The sequence below is a fragment of the Eumetopias jubatus genome, unplaced genomic scaffold (genome assembly GCF_037043125.1).
Source record: "Eumetopias jubatus isolate StellerSeaLion01/CBP00866 unplaced genomic scaffold, mEumJub1_p1.0 scaffold_7, whole genome shotgun sequence".
Classification (NCBI taxonomy): Eukaryota; Metazoa; Chordata; class Mammalia; order Carnivora; family Otariidae; genus Eumetopias; species Eumetopias jubatus.
This window is the reverse complement of record NW_028274813.1, coordinates 90,749,784-90,769,171: the sequence shown is the minus strand read 5'-3', so window position 1 is coordinate 90,769,171 and position 19,388 is coordinate 90,749,784. Positions and strand designations below refer to the sequence as shown.

At 36.6% G+C, this 19,388-nt stretch overlaps 1 protein-coding gene across 1 annotated transcript in view; it reads left to right on the top strand.

Moving 5' to 3' along the window:
- Positions 1-19,388, top strand: part of FAM227B (family with sequence similarity 227 member B) — a 220,773-nt gene that overhangs the window by 174,154 nt on the left and 27,231 nt on the right. Inside the window, exons 11-12 of the mRNA XM_088024783.1 lie at positions 11,901-11,998; positions 16,581-16,741. Of these exons, the coding sequence (XP_087880909.1) occupies positions 11,901-11,998; positions 16,581-16,741 (259 nt within the window). The remainder of the gene's footprint in view (positions 1-11,900; positions 11,999-16,580; positions 16,742-19,388) is intronic.

Genomic DNA, 19,388 nt, shown 5'->3' with positions numbered 1-19,388 from the left:
GTTTATACATTTGCCACTCTGTCTTTTAATTGGAGAATTTTAGTCCATTTACATTTATAGGTAATTATTGATACACATGTGCTTCATGCCATTTTAAAAATTGTTTTCTGGCTGTTTTGTAATTTCTTTGTTCCTTTCTTCTTCTCTTACTCTCTTCCCTTGTGATATGATATTTTTGTAGTCGTATGCCTAGATTCCTTTCTCTATCTATTATGTATCTACTATAAATTTTTGCTTTGTGGAAGGGGGAAAAGATGGCGGAGTCATAGGGGACCCTATTCTAACTGGTCCCGGGAATGGAGCTAGGTATCTACCAGACCACTCTGAACACCCACGAAATCAGCCTGAGATGTGAGAAGATAGATCTGGATCTCTACAAACAGAATATCACAGGCAGTTGGTTTTAAGGTACAAAGCGGGGAGCTGTGATTCTGCAGGCAGATTTTGAATTTCTTTTTTTTTAAAGATTTTATTTATTTATTTGAGAGAGAGAGAATGAGAGTGATAGAGAGCACGAGAGGGAAGAGGGTCAGAGGGAGAAGCAGACTCCCTGCTGAGCAGGGAGCCCGATGTGGGACTCGATCCGGGGGACTCCAGGATCATGACCTGAGCCGAGGGCAGTCGCTTTAACCAACTGAGCCACCCAGGCGCCCTCTGTAGGCAGATTTTGGAGGATAAATGAAAGGAGGAGGGATCTGAGACATAGGGATCCTACACCACTGGTAAGCAATAGCCTCCCATGCTGGGGATGGGGCAGACCAGTAGGAAGGGAAAGGACTTTAGGGTAGCCCCCTGGACTGAAACCCGGATTGGCAGGACTGCACGTGTGAAATGGGGGCAGCTGGTGGTTTTAGAAGCACAAAGGGCAGAGACGAGCCCCAACATGGAAGTCAAAGACTGGGAGTGCTACTGAGGGGCAGGACACTGCAGTTTATAGCAGCATAGACAGAAACAGTGATAGTGTGGCCTGGAGAGCTCACTGAAGAACAGACTGCATTCTCTCTGCTCTAAGGCAGAGGGTTGGAAATGGTCTCTTCTGCTCTCTCAGAAGAGACACAGAAAGCCACCAGGGAAAGCCGCCAGAGAACAAAAGCCCCAAAAAACCCGTTTTCACTGAGCCCATCCATCACCACGGGGAGCAGGGCAACTCTGCCCAAAGCAGGTTGCCTGAGTAACAGCATGGCAGGCCCCTCCCCCAGAAGACAGGCTGGGAAAACAAGAGGCCAGCAACCCTAAGGTCCCTATAAAACAGATGCATCTTGCTTGGGTTGTGGTCAATAATTTGGACTTTATACATTCCCTCAACCACCCCTCAAAAGAATAACTAGGAGGAGGAACCCCCCCAAATAAAAAGACTCAGAAATTATGACTTATGCCAGAGATTTACAAATGGATACAGATACAACCAAGATGTCAGAGATGGAATTCAGGCTAGCAATTGTGAAGACAATAGCTAGAATGGAGAAATCAATTAATGGCAACATAGAGTCTCTAAGGGCAGAAGTGAAAGCTGAATTGGCAGAACTTAAAAATGCTATCAATGAGATCCAATCTAATCTAGATAATCTAACAGCTAAGGTAAACAAGGCAGAAGAACAAATTAGTGACCTAGAAGACCAATTAATAGACAAAAGGGGAAAAGAGGAGGCCAGGGAAAAACAACTCAGAATCCATGAAAATAGAATCAGAGAAATAAGTGACACCATGAAACGTTCCAATGTCAGAATTACTGAAATCCCTGAGGGGGTGGAGAGAGAGAGAGGACTAGAAGATATATTTGAGCAAATCGTAGCTGAGAACTTCCCCAATCTGGGGAATGAAACAAACATTCGCGTCTTAGAGGCAGAGAGGACCCCTCCAAAGATCAAGGGAAACAGGCCAATACCCTGGCATATAATAGTAAAGCTTGCAAATCTTAGAACAAAGGAAACAATCTTAAGGGCAGTTAGGGGGAAGAGATTCCTTACGTACAGAGGGAGGAACATCAAAATAATGTCAGACCTATCCACAGAGACCTGGCAAGCCAAAAATGCCTGGCAAGACATATTCAGGGCACTAAATGAGAAGAACATGCAGCCAAGAATACTTTATCTGGCAAGGCTGTCATTTAGAATGGATGGAGAGATGCAGAGCTTCCAAGATCGGCAGAAACTGAAAGAATATGTGACCACTAAGCTGGTCCTGCAAGAAATATTAAGGGGGTCCTATAAAATGAGAAAGACCCCAAGAGTGATAGAGAAAAGAAATCTACAAGGACAATCTATAAAAACAAGGTCTTCACAGGCAACATGATGACAATAAATTCACATCTTTTAATAATCACTTGCAACGTGAATGGCCTAAATGCTCCCATAAAACAGCACAGGGTTGCAGGTTAGATAAAAAGACAGGACCCATCCATATGCTGTCTACAAGAGACTCATTTTGAACCTAAAGATACATCCAGACTGAAAGTGAAGGGATGGAGATCCATCTTCCATGCCAACGGACCTCAAAAGAAAGCTGGGGTAGCAATTCTTTTATCAGACAAATTAGATTTTAAACTAAAGACTGTAGTTAGAGACACAGAAGGACACTATATCATTCTTACAGGGTCTATCCAACAAGAAGATCTAACAATTGTAAATATCTACACCCCCAACATGGGAGCAGCCATCTACATAAGCCAACTGTTAACCAAAATAAGGAGTCATATTATAACAATACATTAATTGTAGGAGACCTCAATACTCCACTCTCAGCAAGAGACAGATCATCTAAGCAGAAAATCAACAAAGAAACAAGAGCTTTGAATGACACACTGGACCAGATGGACCTCATAGATATATACAGAACATTCCACCCTAAAACAACAGAATACTCATTCTTCTCGAGCACACATGGAACTTTCTCCAGAATAGACCACATACTGGGTCACAAATCAAGTCTCAACTGATACCAAAAGACTGAGATTATCCCCTGCATATTCTCAGACCATAATGCTTTAAAACTGGAACTCAATCGCAAGAAAAAATTTGGAAGAAATTCAAACACTTGGAAGCTAAAGACCACCCTGTTCAAGAATGTTTGGGTCAACCAGGAAATCAAAGAAGAACTTAAACATTTCATGGAAACCAATGAGAATGAAAACGCATTGGTCCAAAACCTATGGGATACTGCAAAGGCGGTCCTAAGGGGGACATACGTAGCCATCCAAGCTTCACTCAAAAAAATAGAAAAATCCTGAATGCATGAACTAACTTTATACCTCAGCGAACTAGAGAAAAAGCAACAAATGATGCCTATGCCACGCATTAGAAGAGAAATAATTAAGATTAGAGCAGACGTCAATGAATTAGAAACCAGAAACACAGTAGATCAGATCAACAAACCTAGAAGCTGGTTCTTTGAAAGAATAAGATCGATAAACCACTGGCCAGACTTATCCAAAAGAAAAGAGAAAGGACCCAAATTAATAAAATTATGAATGAAAGGGGAGAGGTCACACCTAACACCAAGGAAATAGAAACAATTATTAGAAATTATTATCAACACCTATTATGGAAAAACATTCCAAGCTCATGGATCAGAAGAATAAACATTGTTAAATTGTCTATGCTACCCAGAGCAATCTGTACCTTCAATGCCATGGCGATCAAAATTCCAACGACATTTTTCAAAGTGCTGGAACAAACAATCCTAAAATTTGTATGGAATCAGAAAAGACCCCAAATCACCAAGGAAATGTTGAAAAAGAAAAAGCTGGGGGCATCACATTGCCCAATTTCAAGCTATATTACAAAGCTGTGATCACCAAGACAGCATGGTACTGGCACAAAAACAGACATATAGACCAGTGGAACAGAATAGAGAGCCCAGATATGGACCCTCAACTCTATGGTCAAATAATCTTTGACAAAGCAGGAAAAAATATGCAATGGAAAAAAGACAGTCTCTTCAATAAATGGTGCTGGGAAAACTGGACAGCCACATGCGGAAGAATGAAACTCAACCATTCTCTAACACCATACACAAAGATAAACTCAAAATGGATAAAAGATCTCAATGTGAGACAGGAATCCATCAAAATCCTAGAGGAGAACATAGGCAGTAACCTCTTTGACATCGGCCACAGCAACTTCTTTCAAGATACATTTCCAAAGGCTAGTGAAACAAAAGCAAAAATGAATTTTTGGGACTTCATCAAGATAAAAACTTCTGCACAGCAAAGGAAACCATCAACAAAACAAGGAGGCAACCCACAGAATGGGAGAAGATATTTACAAATGACACTACAGACAAAGCACTGATTTCCAAGATCTATAAAGAACTTCTCAAACTCAACAGCCAAAAAACAAATAATCAAATCAAAAAATGGGCAAAAGACATGAACAGACACTTCTCCAAAGATGACATACAAATAGCTAACAGACACATGAATAAATGTTTATCATCATTAACCATCAGGGAAATTCTAATCAGAACCACACTGAGATACCACCTTACACCAGTTAGAATGGCAAAAATTGACAAGGCAAGAAACAACAAATGTTGGAGAGGTTGTGGAGAAAGGGGAACCCTCTTACACTGTTGGTGTAAATGTAAGTTGGTACAGCCACTTTGGAAAACAGTGTGGAGGTGCCTCAAAAAATTAGAAATAGAGCTACCCTATGACCCAGGAATTGCACCCCTGGGTATTTACCCCAAAGACACAGATGTAGTGAAAAGAAAGGGCATATGCACCCCAATGTTCATAGCAGCCATGTCCACAATAGCCAAACTGTGGAAAGAGCCGAGATGCCCTTCAACAGACGAATGGATAAAGAAGAGGTGGTGCATATATACAATGGACTATTACTCAGCCATCAGAAAGGATGAATACCCAACTTTTACATCAACATGGATGGGACTGGAGGAGATTATGCTCAGTGAAATAAGTCAAGCAGAGAAAGTCAATTATCATATGGTTTCACTTATTTGTGGTACATAAGGAATAGCAGGGAGGACATTAGGAGAAGGAAGGGAACAATGAAGGGGCGGGGAATTGGAGGGAGAGATGAACCGTGAGAGACTATGGACTCTGAGAAACAAATGAGGGTTTTAGAGGAGAGGGGGTTGGGGGGATGTGTTAGCCCAGTGATTGGTATTAAGGAGGGCATGTACTGCATGGAGCACTGTGTGTTATACAAAAACAATGAATCGTGGATCACTACATCAAAAACAAATGATGTATTGTATGGTGACTAACATAACATAATAAAATAAAATGTAAAAAAATAAATAGTTTCTACCTCTTAAAAAAATAAATGTTTGCTTTGTGATTACACTGAGCCTTACATAAAATAACATATTTTTTTAAGATTTTATTTACTTATTTGTCAGAGAGAGAGAGAGCAGGAGTGGGGGTAGGGGCAGAGGGAGAAGCAGGCTCCCCACTGAGCAAGGAGCCCAATGTGGGACTCAATCCCAGGACCCTGGGATCATGACCTGAGCCAAAGGCAGATGCTTAACCGAATGAGCCACCCAGGGGTCTCTAAAACAACTTATATTTATAACAACCTATTTATGTTGATAAAAACTTAAGTTTGAACACATTCTAAAATTTTACATTATTATTCCTCCCCCATGGTTTATGTTTTTGATGTCACAAGTTTTTTTTACTTTATGTATCCATTAACAAATCATTGAGTTATAGTTATTTTTAATACTTTTGTCTTTTAACCTACATACTAGATTTGTAAGTGATTAAGTCACCACCTTTACAACATAAGATTATTCTGAATTTTGCTATGTATTTACCTTTACTAGTGAGATTTTATACTTTCATGTGTTTTCCTATTACTAATTAGCATCCTTTGGTTTCAGCTTAAAGAAGTCCCTTTAACATTCTTGTAAGGCAGTGATGAATTCCTTTAGCTTTTGTTCATCTGGAAAACTCTTTATCTCTCCTTCAATTCTAAAGGACAACTTTGCTGGGTAGAGTGTTCTTGTTTGGCAGGTTTTTTTCTTTCAGCACTTCGAATATATCATGTCGCTGTCTTCTGGCCTTCAAAGTTTTGCTGAAAAATCTAATAATCTTATGGGAGTTTCCTTGTACATAACAAGTTGTTTTTCCCTGGCAGCATATAAGATTCTCTCCTTGCCTTTAGCTTTTGAGAATTTAATTATAATGTGTCTTGGTGTGGATTTCTTTGGTGTTATTTTATTTGGAACTCTGGGCTTCCTTGATCTAGATGTATATTTCCTTCCATAGGTGAGGGAAGTTTTTAGCTATTATTTCTTCAAATAAGTTTTCTGACCTTTTTCTCTCTCTTTTCTCCTTCTGAGACCCCTATAATGCAAATATTATATGATCTGCTTGAGGTTGCCTCATAAATCCTTTAAGCTATCTTTCTTTACTCTTCTTGGTTCTTCCTCTTTTCCTCCCCATCCTTTCCTCCCTCCTCCTTCTCCTCCTCCTCCTCCTCCTTCTTCCTCGTTGTCTTCTTTACTGTTCTTACTGGATGAATTTCACTGCCTAGTGTTCAAGTTTGGTGATCCTTTATTCCATGTCATCTAGTCTTCTATTGAACCCCCTCTATTGTATTTTTCAGTTCTGTTATTGTATTCTTTAGCTCTGTGATTTCTGTTTGGTACTTCCTTATATTTTCTATCTCTGCATTGGAATTCTCACTTTGCTCATGCATTTTTCTCCTGACCTCAGTGAGCACCTTTATGATTTACTTTGAATTCTTTATCAAGTACATCACTTATCTCTGTTTTGTTAGTTTTTTTCCTCTTAGGTTTTAACTTGTGTTTTCATTTGTAGCATATTCCTTTGTTTCTTCATTTTCCTAGACTCTCTCTGTTGGTTTCCATGCATTAGGTAAAACAGCCACCTCTCCCAGTCTTGAAGGAGTAGCCTTTTGTAGGAGATGAATCTTATCATTCAACCCTGCCCTACCTCTTGGTTTTTCTCAAATCTTTGTGATTTGCTAAAGCAGCCTACTTTGTTCTTAGTGGCTCCTAGTAGTTGAGGGTGTGTCAAGAACTGTCAGTATCCCAAAGGGAAGGATCTCAGTCAATATTTAGATTCAGGCTGAGTGGAAGCCAGACCCTCAGGCAGTAGCTTTGAAAATATGCAAATATATGTCTTTCAGGAGAAGATTAGGAGATGGACATTTCTGTCTGTTTCTCTGCGCTGAGCCCTGGGGTGATAGCCAATTCAGAGCTGTTTCTTTGTTTGCTACTGTCCTATAGAACCCATGAACACAAATCTTGCTGGCTACCAGAACCAGGTTTTCAAGAGATGGGTCCTCAGAGTAGTGGCCACAAAAGTCTGTGCCCTAGCCTTCTCTTTTATAGAACATTTTAGGATGTGGAATGGTGGGAACATAGTTTCAACTTACACCCCATCAATAATAAGTTCATATAATCACTAATCTGAAGAATGTAAAGAATTTTTATGACACCAGGCAAGACTGTCAAGGCTTGGTTATAAAATAAAGGTAATCCCAATTCCTTTCAATTTTACTATTTTTAGCAATTATATTTTGTGTTACCATGTACAATGAAATTAGTCTTAATTTTTATATCTTTTTAAAAGTTCTTATGTAGATAAATTTACATATGATACAGGAAAAAAGAGTTTCCCAGACAATATGTTTTAATTTTTGCTTCAGAACCCATTTAGTGGTTAGTTTTTTTAAATGTTTTCCATTCTACAGGAAAGAGTTAAAATGGGTCTAGTTTCCTTCCAAAACACCTTTGATCAAGTCAAGCTTAAAAGCTATTTTGGTTTAGATTTGTAATGTTTGGCTCCATAGAGCCTTAGTTCATAAATATACTAGTTCCTTATTTCAGATACTTGTCACTTAGTTCTTTATATAAAACCATAGAAATATTTAAAAACTGTTCACATTGCCCCTATAACTTGTCTAAGCAATGATTTTGTCCTTAAAGACACAGATATAATTCATAGTAAGAAGTAATAGAGGGGCATCTGGGTGGCTCAGTCAATTGAGCATCTGACTCTTGGTGTGGGGTCAGGTCATGATCTTGCAGTCATGGGAGGAAGCCCTGCATCAGGCTCTATGCTTAGGGCAGAGTCTGCTTCAGATTCTCTCTCCCTCTCTCTCCTGCTATCTCTCTCTTTCTCTCTTAAAAAAAAAAAAAGTAATAGAAAGAAGTAAACTCCCAAGCCAAAATAAAATAATAATATTGTATTTTCCTTGGGAAACTAATGTGATATGGATCACTATCTTATTACACATAAAATCTTCGTGTCTTGAACATATTAAATTTAGCTCAAAGTTGGTGAACCCAAGGATGCTAGTGCTACCTTACATACATATAGCACTTCATAGTTAACAAAGTACATTTGTAAGCACTTAAACTCTCTAACGTCTCTGTGAGATTATTCGCAATTATATATGTTATGTTAACATTACTAGGAGAAGAAATTTAATTGTACCTTAAAGCATTGTGAAGAAGTCCTTAATGCTTCATTTTGCTAATTTAAAACAAATTGCGTATAGAGAGATGGGAGAATGGTTCTGCATATAGCTATGTAGACAGATGTAACTTGTTTGAGGTCTAATATGTAAACAAACCTATCATTGGGTCTGCAAATGCTAAGATTGAAGGGACTTGGGGAAGTATATGTATAAGGATCTGAAAAAATCTGGGAAGCATGATAAGAAAATATATGCAATAAGACAGAACATATTCAGGGACCTGGGTGGCTCAGATGGTTAAGCATCTGCCTGTGGCTCAGATCATGATCCCAGGGTCCTGGGATCAAGCCCCACATCAGGCTCCTGGCTCAGCGTGGAGCCCGCTTCTCCCTCTGCCTCTCCCCCTGCTCATGCTCTCTCTCTCTCTCTCTCTCTCTCTCTGTATCTCTGTGTCTGAAATGAATAAATAAAATCTTTAAAAAAAAAGAACATATTCATGGGTATGCAATACTTTTTTCAAAATAATTGTATCATTTTCCTATATTACTGAAACAATTATGTTTGTTCTATTTCTTATTTGCTCAGATCACATATATTTTGCAGAATGACTACCTGTGTTTTCTCTTTCCTTTGTTTCCCCTTATACTTCAGTACTAGAAAAAGTCTCTTTCTAAGAGTAATTCTAATTTAAGTTAGATATATTCTGAAATGAGTCTCTGAGTAACACTTCTTCTGTTTCTATAGTTTATTTAATAATTGTATTAATATGTATGGCCTGTATGAAGTTTAATTTTGCCAAGATATATGTTATTTGCATCTCAGAAAGACTATTAGTGAAAACTACAAAAGTGGATAGAGATAACCATACTTACTTGCATAAGTGTCTCCCTTTTAAACATCCCTAAAATAGGAGCGGGCACCTGGAAGACTCAGTTGGTTAACCGTCCAACTCTTTGTTTTGGCTCGGGTTGTGATCTCATGGGTTGTGAGATAGAGCCCTGTGTCAGGCTCTATGCTCAGCAGGGAGTCTGTTTGGAGATTCTCTCCATCTTCCCCTCCCCCTACTTGTGTGTGCTCCTCTCTTTCTTTCTCTCCCTCTCTCAAATAAATAAATAAATCTTTTTTAAAAAAATCCCTAAAATAAAAAGGGGATAATTATAATTATGAAAATGAATTTTTTCCAATGTAGGTGGAGTAAGAGTAGAATATTTTGTCACTAGTGAAATTTCTGAAGCCTAGTAAGAACAGTTGAGACTTTTTTTGAGAGAGAGAAAGAGAGTGGGGGTAAGGGGCTGCAGAGGGAGAGGGAGAGAGAGAATCTTAAGCAGGCTCCACACCCAGCATGGAGCCCAACATGGGGCTCCATCTCACAACCCTGAGATCATGATCTGAGCTGAAATTAGGAGTCAGACACTTAACCAACTGAGCCACTGAAGTGCCCTGAGACATATTTTTTTATGGTTTTATCAAATAGAATCACTTTTGGTTTTTCAGATGATCTTGTTCTCAAGCTTTTAAGGATATGAGAACAGAGGATATATGAAAACTGTAATTGGGGGAAAATTGATATTCTCACCTAAAATAAATCATGGATTAGGGGACTATAGGAGAAAAAAGCTAATAAATATAGTCATTTTTAAGATTACTATTACTCTTATCATATCTGGGTGGGGTTTTTCTTTTTTGTAGGATTTTTTTTGCAAATTTTTTCTTTGAAACTTTTACTCCAAAAATTTCCTTGCTTTGTGTTTTTTATGTATCTCTTACTTTTTTGTCTTTTGCCATTACTCCCAGCTGGGGATTTTTGCCTGATATTAATGTATATGACCTTCTATTGACTGATTTTACAACCAGCATTAAATATTCTGAAAAGTAAGGGGTTTTTTGTAGGTACAGTGGACATGAAGTAGAAGTCCTCTTAATATTATGTCTGTTCATAGAGACCAGAAATTAAGTAATATTACCTAAATATGTATTTAAGAATGATTCAAAATGAGCAAGTTTTATTTTTTTAATTATTCCTCCCAGAGAATATTTTTGTTGGTTTTTTTTACTTATCTTGCCAGTGTTTCTTTATACAAATGAAGGCAAATGAAATATATTCTTATACTAAAGTTAGCACACTGTATATATTCAATCAAATTATATACTCTGTCCTGTACCTTGCTTTCATCACTTAATGATATGACCTGTAGATCTCTTCAAATCAGTATAGGGATCTTCCTCATTTCTTCTTATAGCTGCATAGTTTTCCATCAAATTGGGTGCCTCAGTTTTTTTAACTAGTACTTGACTACTATTAAATACATGGGTTGTTTATAATGCCTAAATTTTATAAGTTATGCCACAATCAATACACTTGTACTTGTGTTCTCTCATACTTACATAGGAGATTGTATAGGATATAGTCTCAGAAGAGGTATTGCTGGGTAAAAGAGAAAATACGTCTGTATTTTTGTAGATATTGCCAGATGCCCCTCTATAAGAGATTGTTTGTTTTTGAGCATGTGTTAAAAAAAATAAATCATATGGTTTATTACCTTTCTTGCGCATTCTAACTTCAACTTAATATAACCTTGGTTCCACTCAAAATTTTAAAATTCAGGTTCCTAACCAATTCTTTCCTTTGTCAGAGATAAATGTCTACTTGCCTCTAGCATTTCAGATTTGTATCTAATACCTTTGAATGTCTAGTGTCAAAAATCAATCTGAGTGACTTTCCTTAACTCTTCAGAGCTTTATCATCAACATTACAACCTGTAGATCCAATTAGTCTACCTGGTACTTGATAATAATAATCAGTGCCACAATCTACTACAAACCTCAGATTACCTGTTTTCTCTGCTCTGTATTAAGTATGCTTAATAACTAGCTTGTTCTTTTAGGCTGATTGACATACCAATTAAACCATACAGTTCTCCTTTTCTTTTAGACATGGCAAGATTCCCTTGTTACCTTCATGTATATTCATGCTGCTTGCAGGGAAAATTTACCAAGTCTTTCCTTATTTGGGTTTGTTGCCAGTATATGGAAAAGGTGGACCCTAACATGCAGAGGCCCAACCCTCCTATTGCATTAAACTAGAGGGTCGTGGACAAAGCTCTGGGCTCTGAAGCAAAAGACCTAGGCCTGTGTCTTAAATGATACCTTAGAGGTATAGCTTAGAGTCATACAATTTCCTACACTTAGTTCTATCACCTGTAAATTGTGGAAAATCTTACTTAGCTCACAGAATGTTTGTGACAGTAATATGATATACTATAAGTAAATGAGTTTTATCAATTCTAAAGCCTTGGTAAGTAAAAATGAGATGGTATATTTATTTCCTCTAACTGATGCAAGCTATAACAATATCTTAACCTCGATCTCATCCATTTTTGGTTCTTCCCATGTTTAGAGTACATTGCTAAAAGAAAAAAGTATTATGCCTTTTTGTAAAGGAAAAAAAAGCCAGAATTTAAGAAAATATTTTGTCTTCTCTTTTAGCTATAGACTTCAATATGACAAAAATTTTAAAGAACCCAAGAGCATATACAATGCCCACATTCAAGGAAGAATCAACTGTATCAAGACTAACAACAAAGGTTTGGAGCATAGTAATTATTAAAAATGTTCTTACTTCTTTAATTTGCTTTATAATTAGTTGAACATCTTCATATAGGAAATGTTCATTAGTATAGTCCTGACATATATCTTAGAAAAATTTAATGATCAAAAGTGATTTATTGGAGAGGATAATCTTAATGTTAAAAAGTCTTATTGTTTTTTGAAAATATCCTCATCTCTAAACTAAAAAGAAAAACCATAGCATTCATCTTTTCTCAACTTCTGGCACTGCTTGTCCTAGGGTTGATATACAAACATGGCTCTGATCTCAATATGTTCTAGTCAAGGTTGCAGGGAAAACTTCATAAGAGTTTTCAGCAATGGCTGACTTGTCCCTACCTCTTAAGCCATGATCCTGGGATAATTGGCCATATGTAGATACTATTACTGATAAGTCTTGATTGCTTAGTTTTTCCATGTTTCTGACTGTGCCTCCCTAATAGAGATCCCTATGGACTTTTCCATCTTGTGTTGCTTTAGCCAAGATTTGATGAGCTTACTGGCTTGGTATTCTGAATTTAATCTTTTGTTAGACAACTAGGTTTTAAATTTGTTGCAGTCTTTGTTGCTAAAATTTTGTCTGAATTATCTAGTCAAGTCTGACCATAAATTTTATGTTATGCCTATTTAAAAACCACTTTCTGAAGTCAGTTTTCATATATTTCCTGATCTTTAATAATCCAGATATAGAGAATGTTTTCCAACATTTACAGTGCTGCCAAGAATGGTTTGTAAGTACTTAAAATAGAAACTGGTGATCTCTAGGAGTCAATTTGGGATCAATGATGCTATCACACCATTGTGGGTGGGGGACACGTACAATATTGCTGGATTTAGAAATCAGGAAATGTAATAGAAATTGTATATGTGATCTTCAGCATTCACTAAAAATGGCCCTTTGTACCTTGTTTACAAATTGAAGAAATATGGACAGGTGGATTTATCACTGACTGAACAACCTTTTTCAGATTACACTGTTAAAAGATGGAAAGCAAATTGCAGCTACACCTTTGGTAATGCACCACATCACTGCATCATTGGCCCTGTCCTATGTAGATTATTTCATCAACAACTTGGATAAAAATACGGTTGCCATTTTTATTAGATATGTAGATGCCATAAACCTTGGAAAAACTACAAATACATTGGATGACCAAAAGTTTACAACAGTCAAGTATTGGGCATCAAGTATCTTAGAGATAAAGTTTTATTATGGAAAAAGCATAAAGGTCCAAAATTATAGCTCCATAAGTATAGGATAATAAAGCCATGGTATAGAGGCATCTGAAAAGATTTGGAAATTGTCTTTTATAGTAAGCTCTGTATGTATCAACACAGAATGTTGTTGACCCCCAAATCTACTGCATTCTTGAGCTATTTAAACAGACATGTGGAATCTACTTTATGCTGATTAAACAATTATGTATTATGTTCATTTTGGAGCTCCACATTGTGAAAGGGTGTAGACAAACAGAAGTGATCTGAATAGAAAATAATCAGGATGATGAAGGGCTTTGAAACCATATTTTTTCAGCAATCACCAAAATATTTAAAGGTATTTCCACTAGAAAAAAAAAAAGACTCTGGTGGCCATAATAACTGTTTTCAAGTATGTAGAGAGCTACTGTAGGAAAGCAGGATTAGGCTTTTTCTGTGTGGCTCAAAAATTTTTTTTACCAGTACAAACCAAAAAGTTTTTGTTAACCCATAAGTGAAAGCTATAGGGAGACAGTTTTCAGTTCATCATAAAGAATTTTCTAAGCATAAGGGTTGTCCAGATGTTGAATGGGGGCCTGTGGCTTCCCAATGCCATTATGAACATTGGCAAGATGCACAGGCAAACCTCAAAAATGAAAGTTTAGCTTACTAGTCATCGTCAGCAATTATCCTTTAATAAATTAACCAAAAAAATTAAACACCAAAATCATCCCTTGGACTTTCTAACTCATCTCTTGTAACACTTCCAAAGTTTATAGGATTGCTTGGTTCTCCGATTTAGTACTAGGTTGACTCTTGACTATAAAAGTCTTGTTTGATGGAATCTTAAAGTTTTCTGATAATTTTCTGCCATTGTCTTTTGTGGGGTAGATGGAAGCAATGGAGCTTCTGCTAAATGTTTTGGCTATTTGGAGTATCTCTAGCAAGAGTTCTTTGGGCAACTTCAAACCTTCCACTTTAAAGTATCTAAGAAAATGGCTAAGGCTTCACAAAACACTGGATATGCATTTAATACCTAGGTCTGCTCTTGTCAGGTTGAACTACCCTTAAAAAATCAGGGGCCATTGGGTAGGGGGATGGGTTAGCCTGGTGATGGGTATTGAGGAGGGCACGTTCTGCATGGAGCACTGGGTGTTATGAACAAACAATGAATCATGGAACACTGCACCAAAAACTAATGATGTAATATATGGTGATTAACATAACAATAAAAAAATTAAAAAAAAAATCAGGGGCCATTAGAGAGGAAGAAGCAGGTATTAACTGTGGTTTTCCTATTTTAAAAATGGATAACTGCAGAAAAATAACAGAAATGTCTATTTCTAGAATTTCAGTAAGATCTAGGTTCTATCTTACAGTATCCAAGGCAGAAGCCAGAAAAAGGGTCATAAAACATCTTTCTAGACAGCCAGCATTTCCTTTTAATCTAGACAAAGCTTGGTCTGATTTTGCATGCAATTTAAAGATTACTCAGCCATCAAAAAGAATGAAATCTTGCCATTTGCAATGACGTGGATAGAGCTAGAGTGTATTATGCTAAGTGAAATAAGTCGATCAGAGAAAGACAATATCATCTGATGTCATATGTGGAATTTAAGAAACAAAACATATGAACACAGGGAAAGAGAAGGAAAAATAAAATAAGAGGAAAACAGAGAGGAAGGCAAATCATAAGACTCTTAACTATAGGAAATAAACTGAGGGTTGCTGGAGGGGAAGTGGGTGGGGTGATGGGGTTACTAGGTGATGGGCATTAGGAGGGCATGTGATATAATGAGCACTGGGTGTTGTATGCAACTGATGAATCACTAAATTCTACCTCTGAAACTAATAATACAGTATATGTTAATTAAATTGAATTTAAATAAAAAAATTTTTTAAGAAGATCAGGCTAGGGCACCTGGGTGGCTCAGTTGGTTAAGTGACTGCTTTCAGCTCAGGTCATGATCCTGGAGTCCCGGGATCGAGTCCCACATCGGGCTCCCTGCTCGGCGGGGAGTCTGCTTCTCCCTCTGACCCTCTTCCCTCTCGTGCTCTCTATCTCTCATTCTCTCTCTGTCAAATAAATAAATAAAATCTTAAAAAAAAAGATTTCAAAAAAATAAATAAATAAAATCTTAAAAAAAAAAAAAGATCAGGCTAGATATAACCTAATGTGAATTTTCATGGGAGATGGAGATGGAGTAAATTATTTACATAATAGGAAATATGTCTGATTTTGACATTGAGTTTTCACCATCAAAGAATTGCTTTTGATTATGCTAGTCCTACTGTTCAAAATAATTATGGAGCATCTCTGAAGGAAAGCCATGAAAAAGTGACCATAAGCAAAAGAAACACAAGAGAACTTTCATGTATTAGTAAAAGCAAAAGAGAATAAAATCTTACTTCCTCACAGGAAGTGGAAATAATAAATCTCTCATCTACGCATTACAAAAATGGAGGAAAGACATAATATGCATAGTTGCTATACTGACCTTGTATCCCACAAGAAGCCAGTAATAAGCAATTATATTTATGGTCACTTTCCCTGACAGAGAATTCATGGTCAACAGTTTTTTCCATCAGCACTTTGGTTACATTATCCACCTGCCTTCTGGCTTCCTTTGTTCTGATAAAAATTCATCTTTTAATCTTATTGGGGTTCTGTTAGATGTTGTTTTTCTCTTGCTGCTTTTGAGATTTTTCTTTTTGTTTTGGTCTTTCAACGTTTTGAATATGATGTGTCTAGGTGAGTATTTTTCCTACTTAAAGTTAAGTTTCTTGGATATGTTTTCCACAAATGTTTGGAGGTTTCTTTTTTCATGTTTTTCTTCACATTTTTTCCTGTCCCTTTTTCTGGAGTTCTGTTCATTTTCTTCTTTCTTATTTCTGTTCTTCAGACAGAATAATCTCTATTAACCTTTATCAAGCTGATAAATAAGAAGGCTAGAAGGGTCTTACTGCATGAACCCATAGATTCATACTATAGTAAATTTCTTTAATTAAGAAGATGCTTGGAGTGCCTGGGTGGCATAGTCAGTTAAGCATCTGACTCTTGATTTCGGCTCAGGTCATGATCTCAGTGTCCTGAGATGGAGCCCCGCATGGGGATCCCCACTCAACAGGGAGCCTGCTTGAGATTCTCCCTCTCTCTCTCTGCCCCTCCCGCTTGTGCTCACTCACTCTTTCTCTAAAATAAATAATAATCTTTTTTTAAAAAGTTGCTTTACAGAGTTTCTTTTTATTTTAATATGCCAAATAGTAACTCTATTTATAGTTACAATGAAATTATATTTATTTACAGTTCTTTAAAAACACATAAAAGTAATAATTGACTTGATTTTTTTCTTCCCTTTACAGTCCCATTATATTAGCACTGGTCCAGAGTTTAACCGTGTGCTCTTCAATTGTGGAGGTCAGAGTCCACTGATTTTATATTACCTTAAGATGCATGAGTTAGCTGGTATTTCCAAAGCCCCTAGACAAACCAAGATTAAACTTACTGAAATATCGCAAGAACCATATCCTTTTTTAAGCTTTGCTTTAATGTTATCTTTTTCTAAAATGTTCAAAACTTTTTACTAAATGTCACAGTCAAGAAAAAAGTTTAGTGCATTTTTTAACCAATGTTTTTTACTTAGCATTTAATTATATTCAAAACTTTCATAGCATGTTTGGCTAAAGTATTTTCTCTTTTAGGTCTAAGGCTGTGATTTTGCATGAAAGAAAATTTTAAAAAACATAAAACCCAGGAACTGGCATCTGTAGCTCCTTAGTAAAAGACTATTACTGTTCAGGGTTCAGTTTTAAGCATTTGTCAGACTGTGGATCATGGGCTTCTAGCCTTCTCCAGAGGAAAGTTTCAAACATGTTTTAGCTGTGTAATTCTTTGTTCCAAAGAAAATTTGTCAGAAAGGTTAATATGTAAAATGTAATATAAATGAAATTGGAGCTCTTTCATTGCAGCAGGGGTGAGGGGCCCAGAGTTCTGTACACTTCTACTCCCTTACCCCCTCTGCATAACCTATGCTGGCCCAGCCCTCACTGGGGCCTCAGATGAACCCCAAAGGGATCTAATACCATGGTCTCCAAACAGAAGTGGACACAACTCTGGATAGAAAAATATATATGTATATATACATATATCTATGTCTCTATTTTAAGGTAAGTAAACTGAGGCACAGGAAAGGTAACTTGCTAAGTGATGGCACTTGGATTCTATCCTTGGTAGTCTGGTTTCACAGCCAATACACTTACATCCTCCTGTTTACCCAGGAGAACTGTGTAGCTCCTGAAGAAAATAAAAGTCTATTCTGGTCTTCTAAGGATAATCACAATTATGGTTTGGGGCAAGGGTGGTAAGAGGCAGAAAAGTCAACAGAGGACAAAAAGAAAGGATGCCATGATAATGTTCCTCATATTTGAGAATAGTTATTTGAAATTTCTACAGTTGGTTCTGCATTAAATTACTTTAGAAGGTTTTCTCCAAACATGTAAGATTGCATGACCATGCACATTCTATTTTAAAATTCTTTATTTACTGATTTTTCTGCTATACTTTCTTAAGCCCAAATACAGAGCAATAACATATTTGATCACTATGCATTTTTTAAATCAGAGTCTTGTGGAACAGATACATTCAAAAATCAATTTAACATTATTGGTAATATTTCTTTTGATTTGGAGTCACTTGCCAAAGTCATAAGAGGGAAGATTGCTTTATTGTCAATGTTTTAGAATTCATATATAAATACTGAGAGACTGGAGATGTTTGTGGAAAGGAGGAGGAAGGGAACAAATGTAATTGTACTTCACAGGGGTGCTCATGATTCTGACAGGATTTTTAATGAATGTCCATAAGGAAAATAATAAACTTTTGTGCTAATGTATATTTAAAATTTATTAGTAGAAAATTTGAATATTTTTTATGAATGGTCTTTGAATATTTTCTTAAAATTGATCACTTAGTAGTAGAGTTATAAGTAAAATGGCAAAAATTTTTACTTCAAGGACCTCAGAGCTGAATATGTAATGTGTCTTTAAACTGTGTAGAATCATGTGCAAAATGTATTTGGAGCTCTTACCTTTCCCTTCTCACATCATCTGTGTTTTTATAAATCATCTGATCCTTTAATGTGTTGAGAGTTAGACTAACAAAAAAAATACCTGAAAGTCTGATATTTTTTTCCACGTGAAACACAAATTATTTTTTTACAAGATAAAGAAAACTCAGGAACACAGTGTTGGTGTAGTTTGTAGTTTGTGTGGTGTAGTTGGTGTAGTTGGTGTCTCAGTCCATTAAAAAGGAATGTCCATAGGCTGTACTATGTGTGGGTCCTGTTAAAAAGAAAGGTCTATGGACTGTATCTGTATTTCTAACATGAATTTAGAAGGTTCACATTTTGTTGCAGTTTAGAAAAAAAATCTGAACTCAGTGCAGTATCATAAAGAGTGCATTGTGTTACTACAAAGACATGCTCCGACCATCACATATGCATATACAGACTTATTAACATGTAAAAACTGTCCAGGGGTGGATTGTTAAACTCTACAGTTGAAAATAATATGGGATATAGCAATACTTAAACCAACATAAAGATAAAAGCTATACAAGAAATCATCTGTTGTTAATTATCTGTGATGTGGGAGAAGCAAGTAGTCAACAGCGGGGTAAAAAAAGAAAAGGAAGAAAGCCTGAGACTCATGAAAGGTCATCAGCTCTTTACACATCAACTCTGTGTAACACTTGATCTTCACACAGTAAGAGTCCAGTGGGAAACTCTTCAGAGTCATGTGCAACTTCTTTTCACTCTTATTTATAAAAATATTTCCAATAATCTTTGTCACATGTGCATACATAGATTTTTTCCTCACTAATATGTGAATAACAACTTGTCAGTTGTTACTAAAATTACTATCAAATATATTTTTCATTTCAAGTCACTGACATTTCAAGTAATTAGCATATACTAAGGATCTGGTAATCACATTTTGTAAAGGACAAATTAGCTAAAAGACAGATGTTCGAAAAAACCTCTAATCCAGAACCTTCCCACCTAGTTATTTTTCTAGTAAAGATAAAATAAAATACTTTTTTCCCTCAGTCCTTCTAGAATTATCAGGGTGAAATGGATAGGAAGGCCTACACTGCTAGAAGGTTTTTTCCAT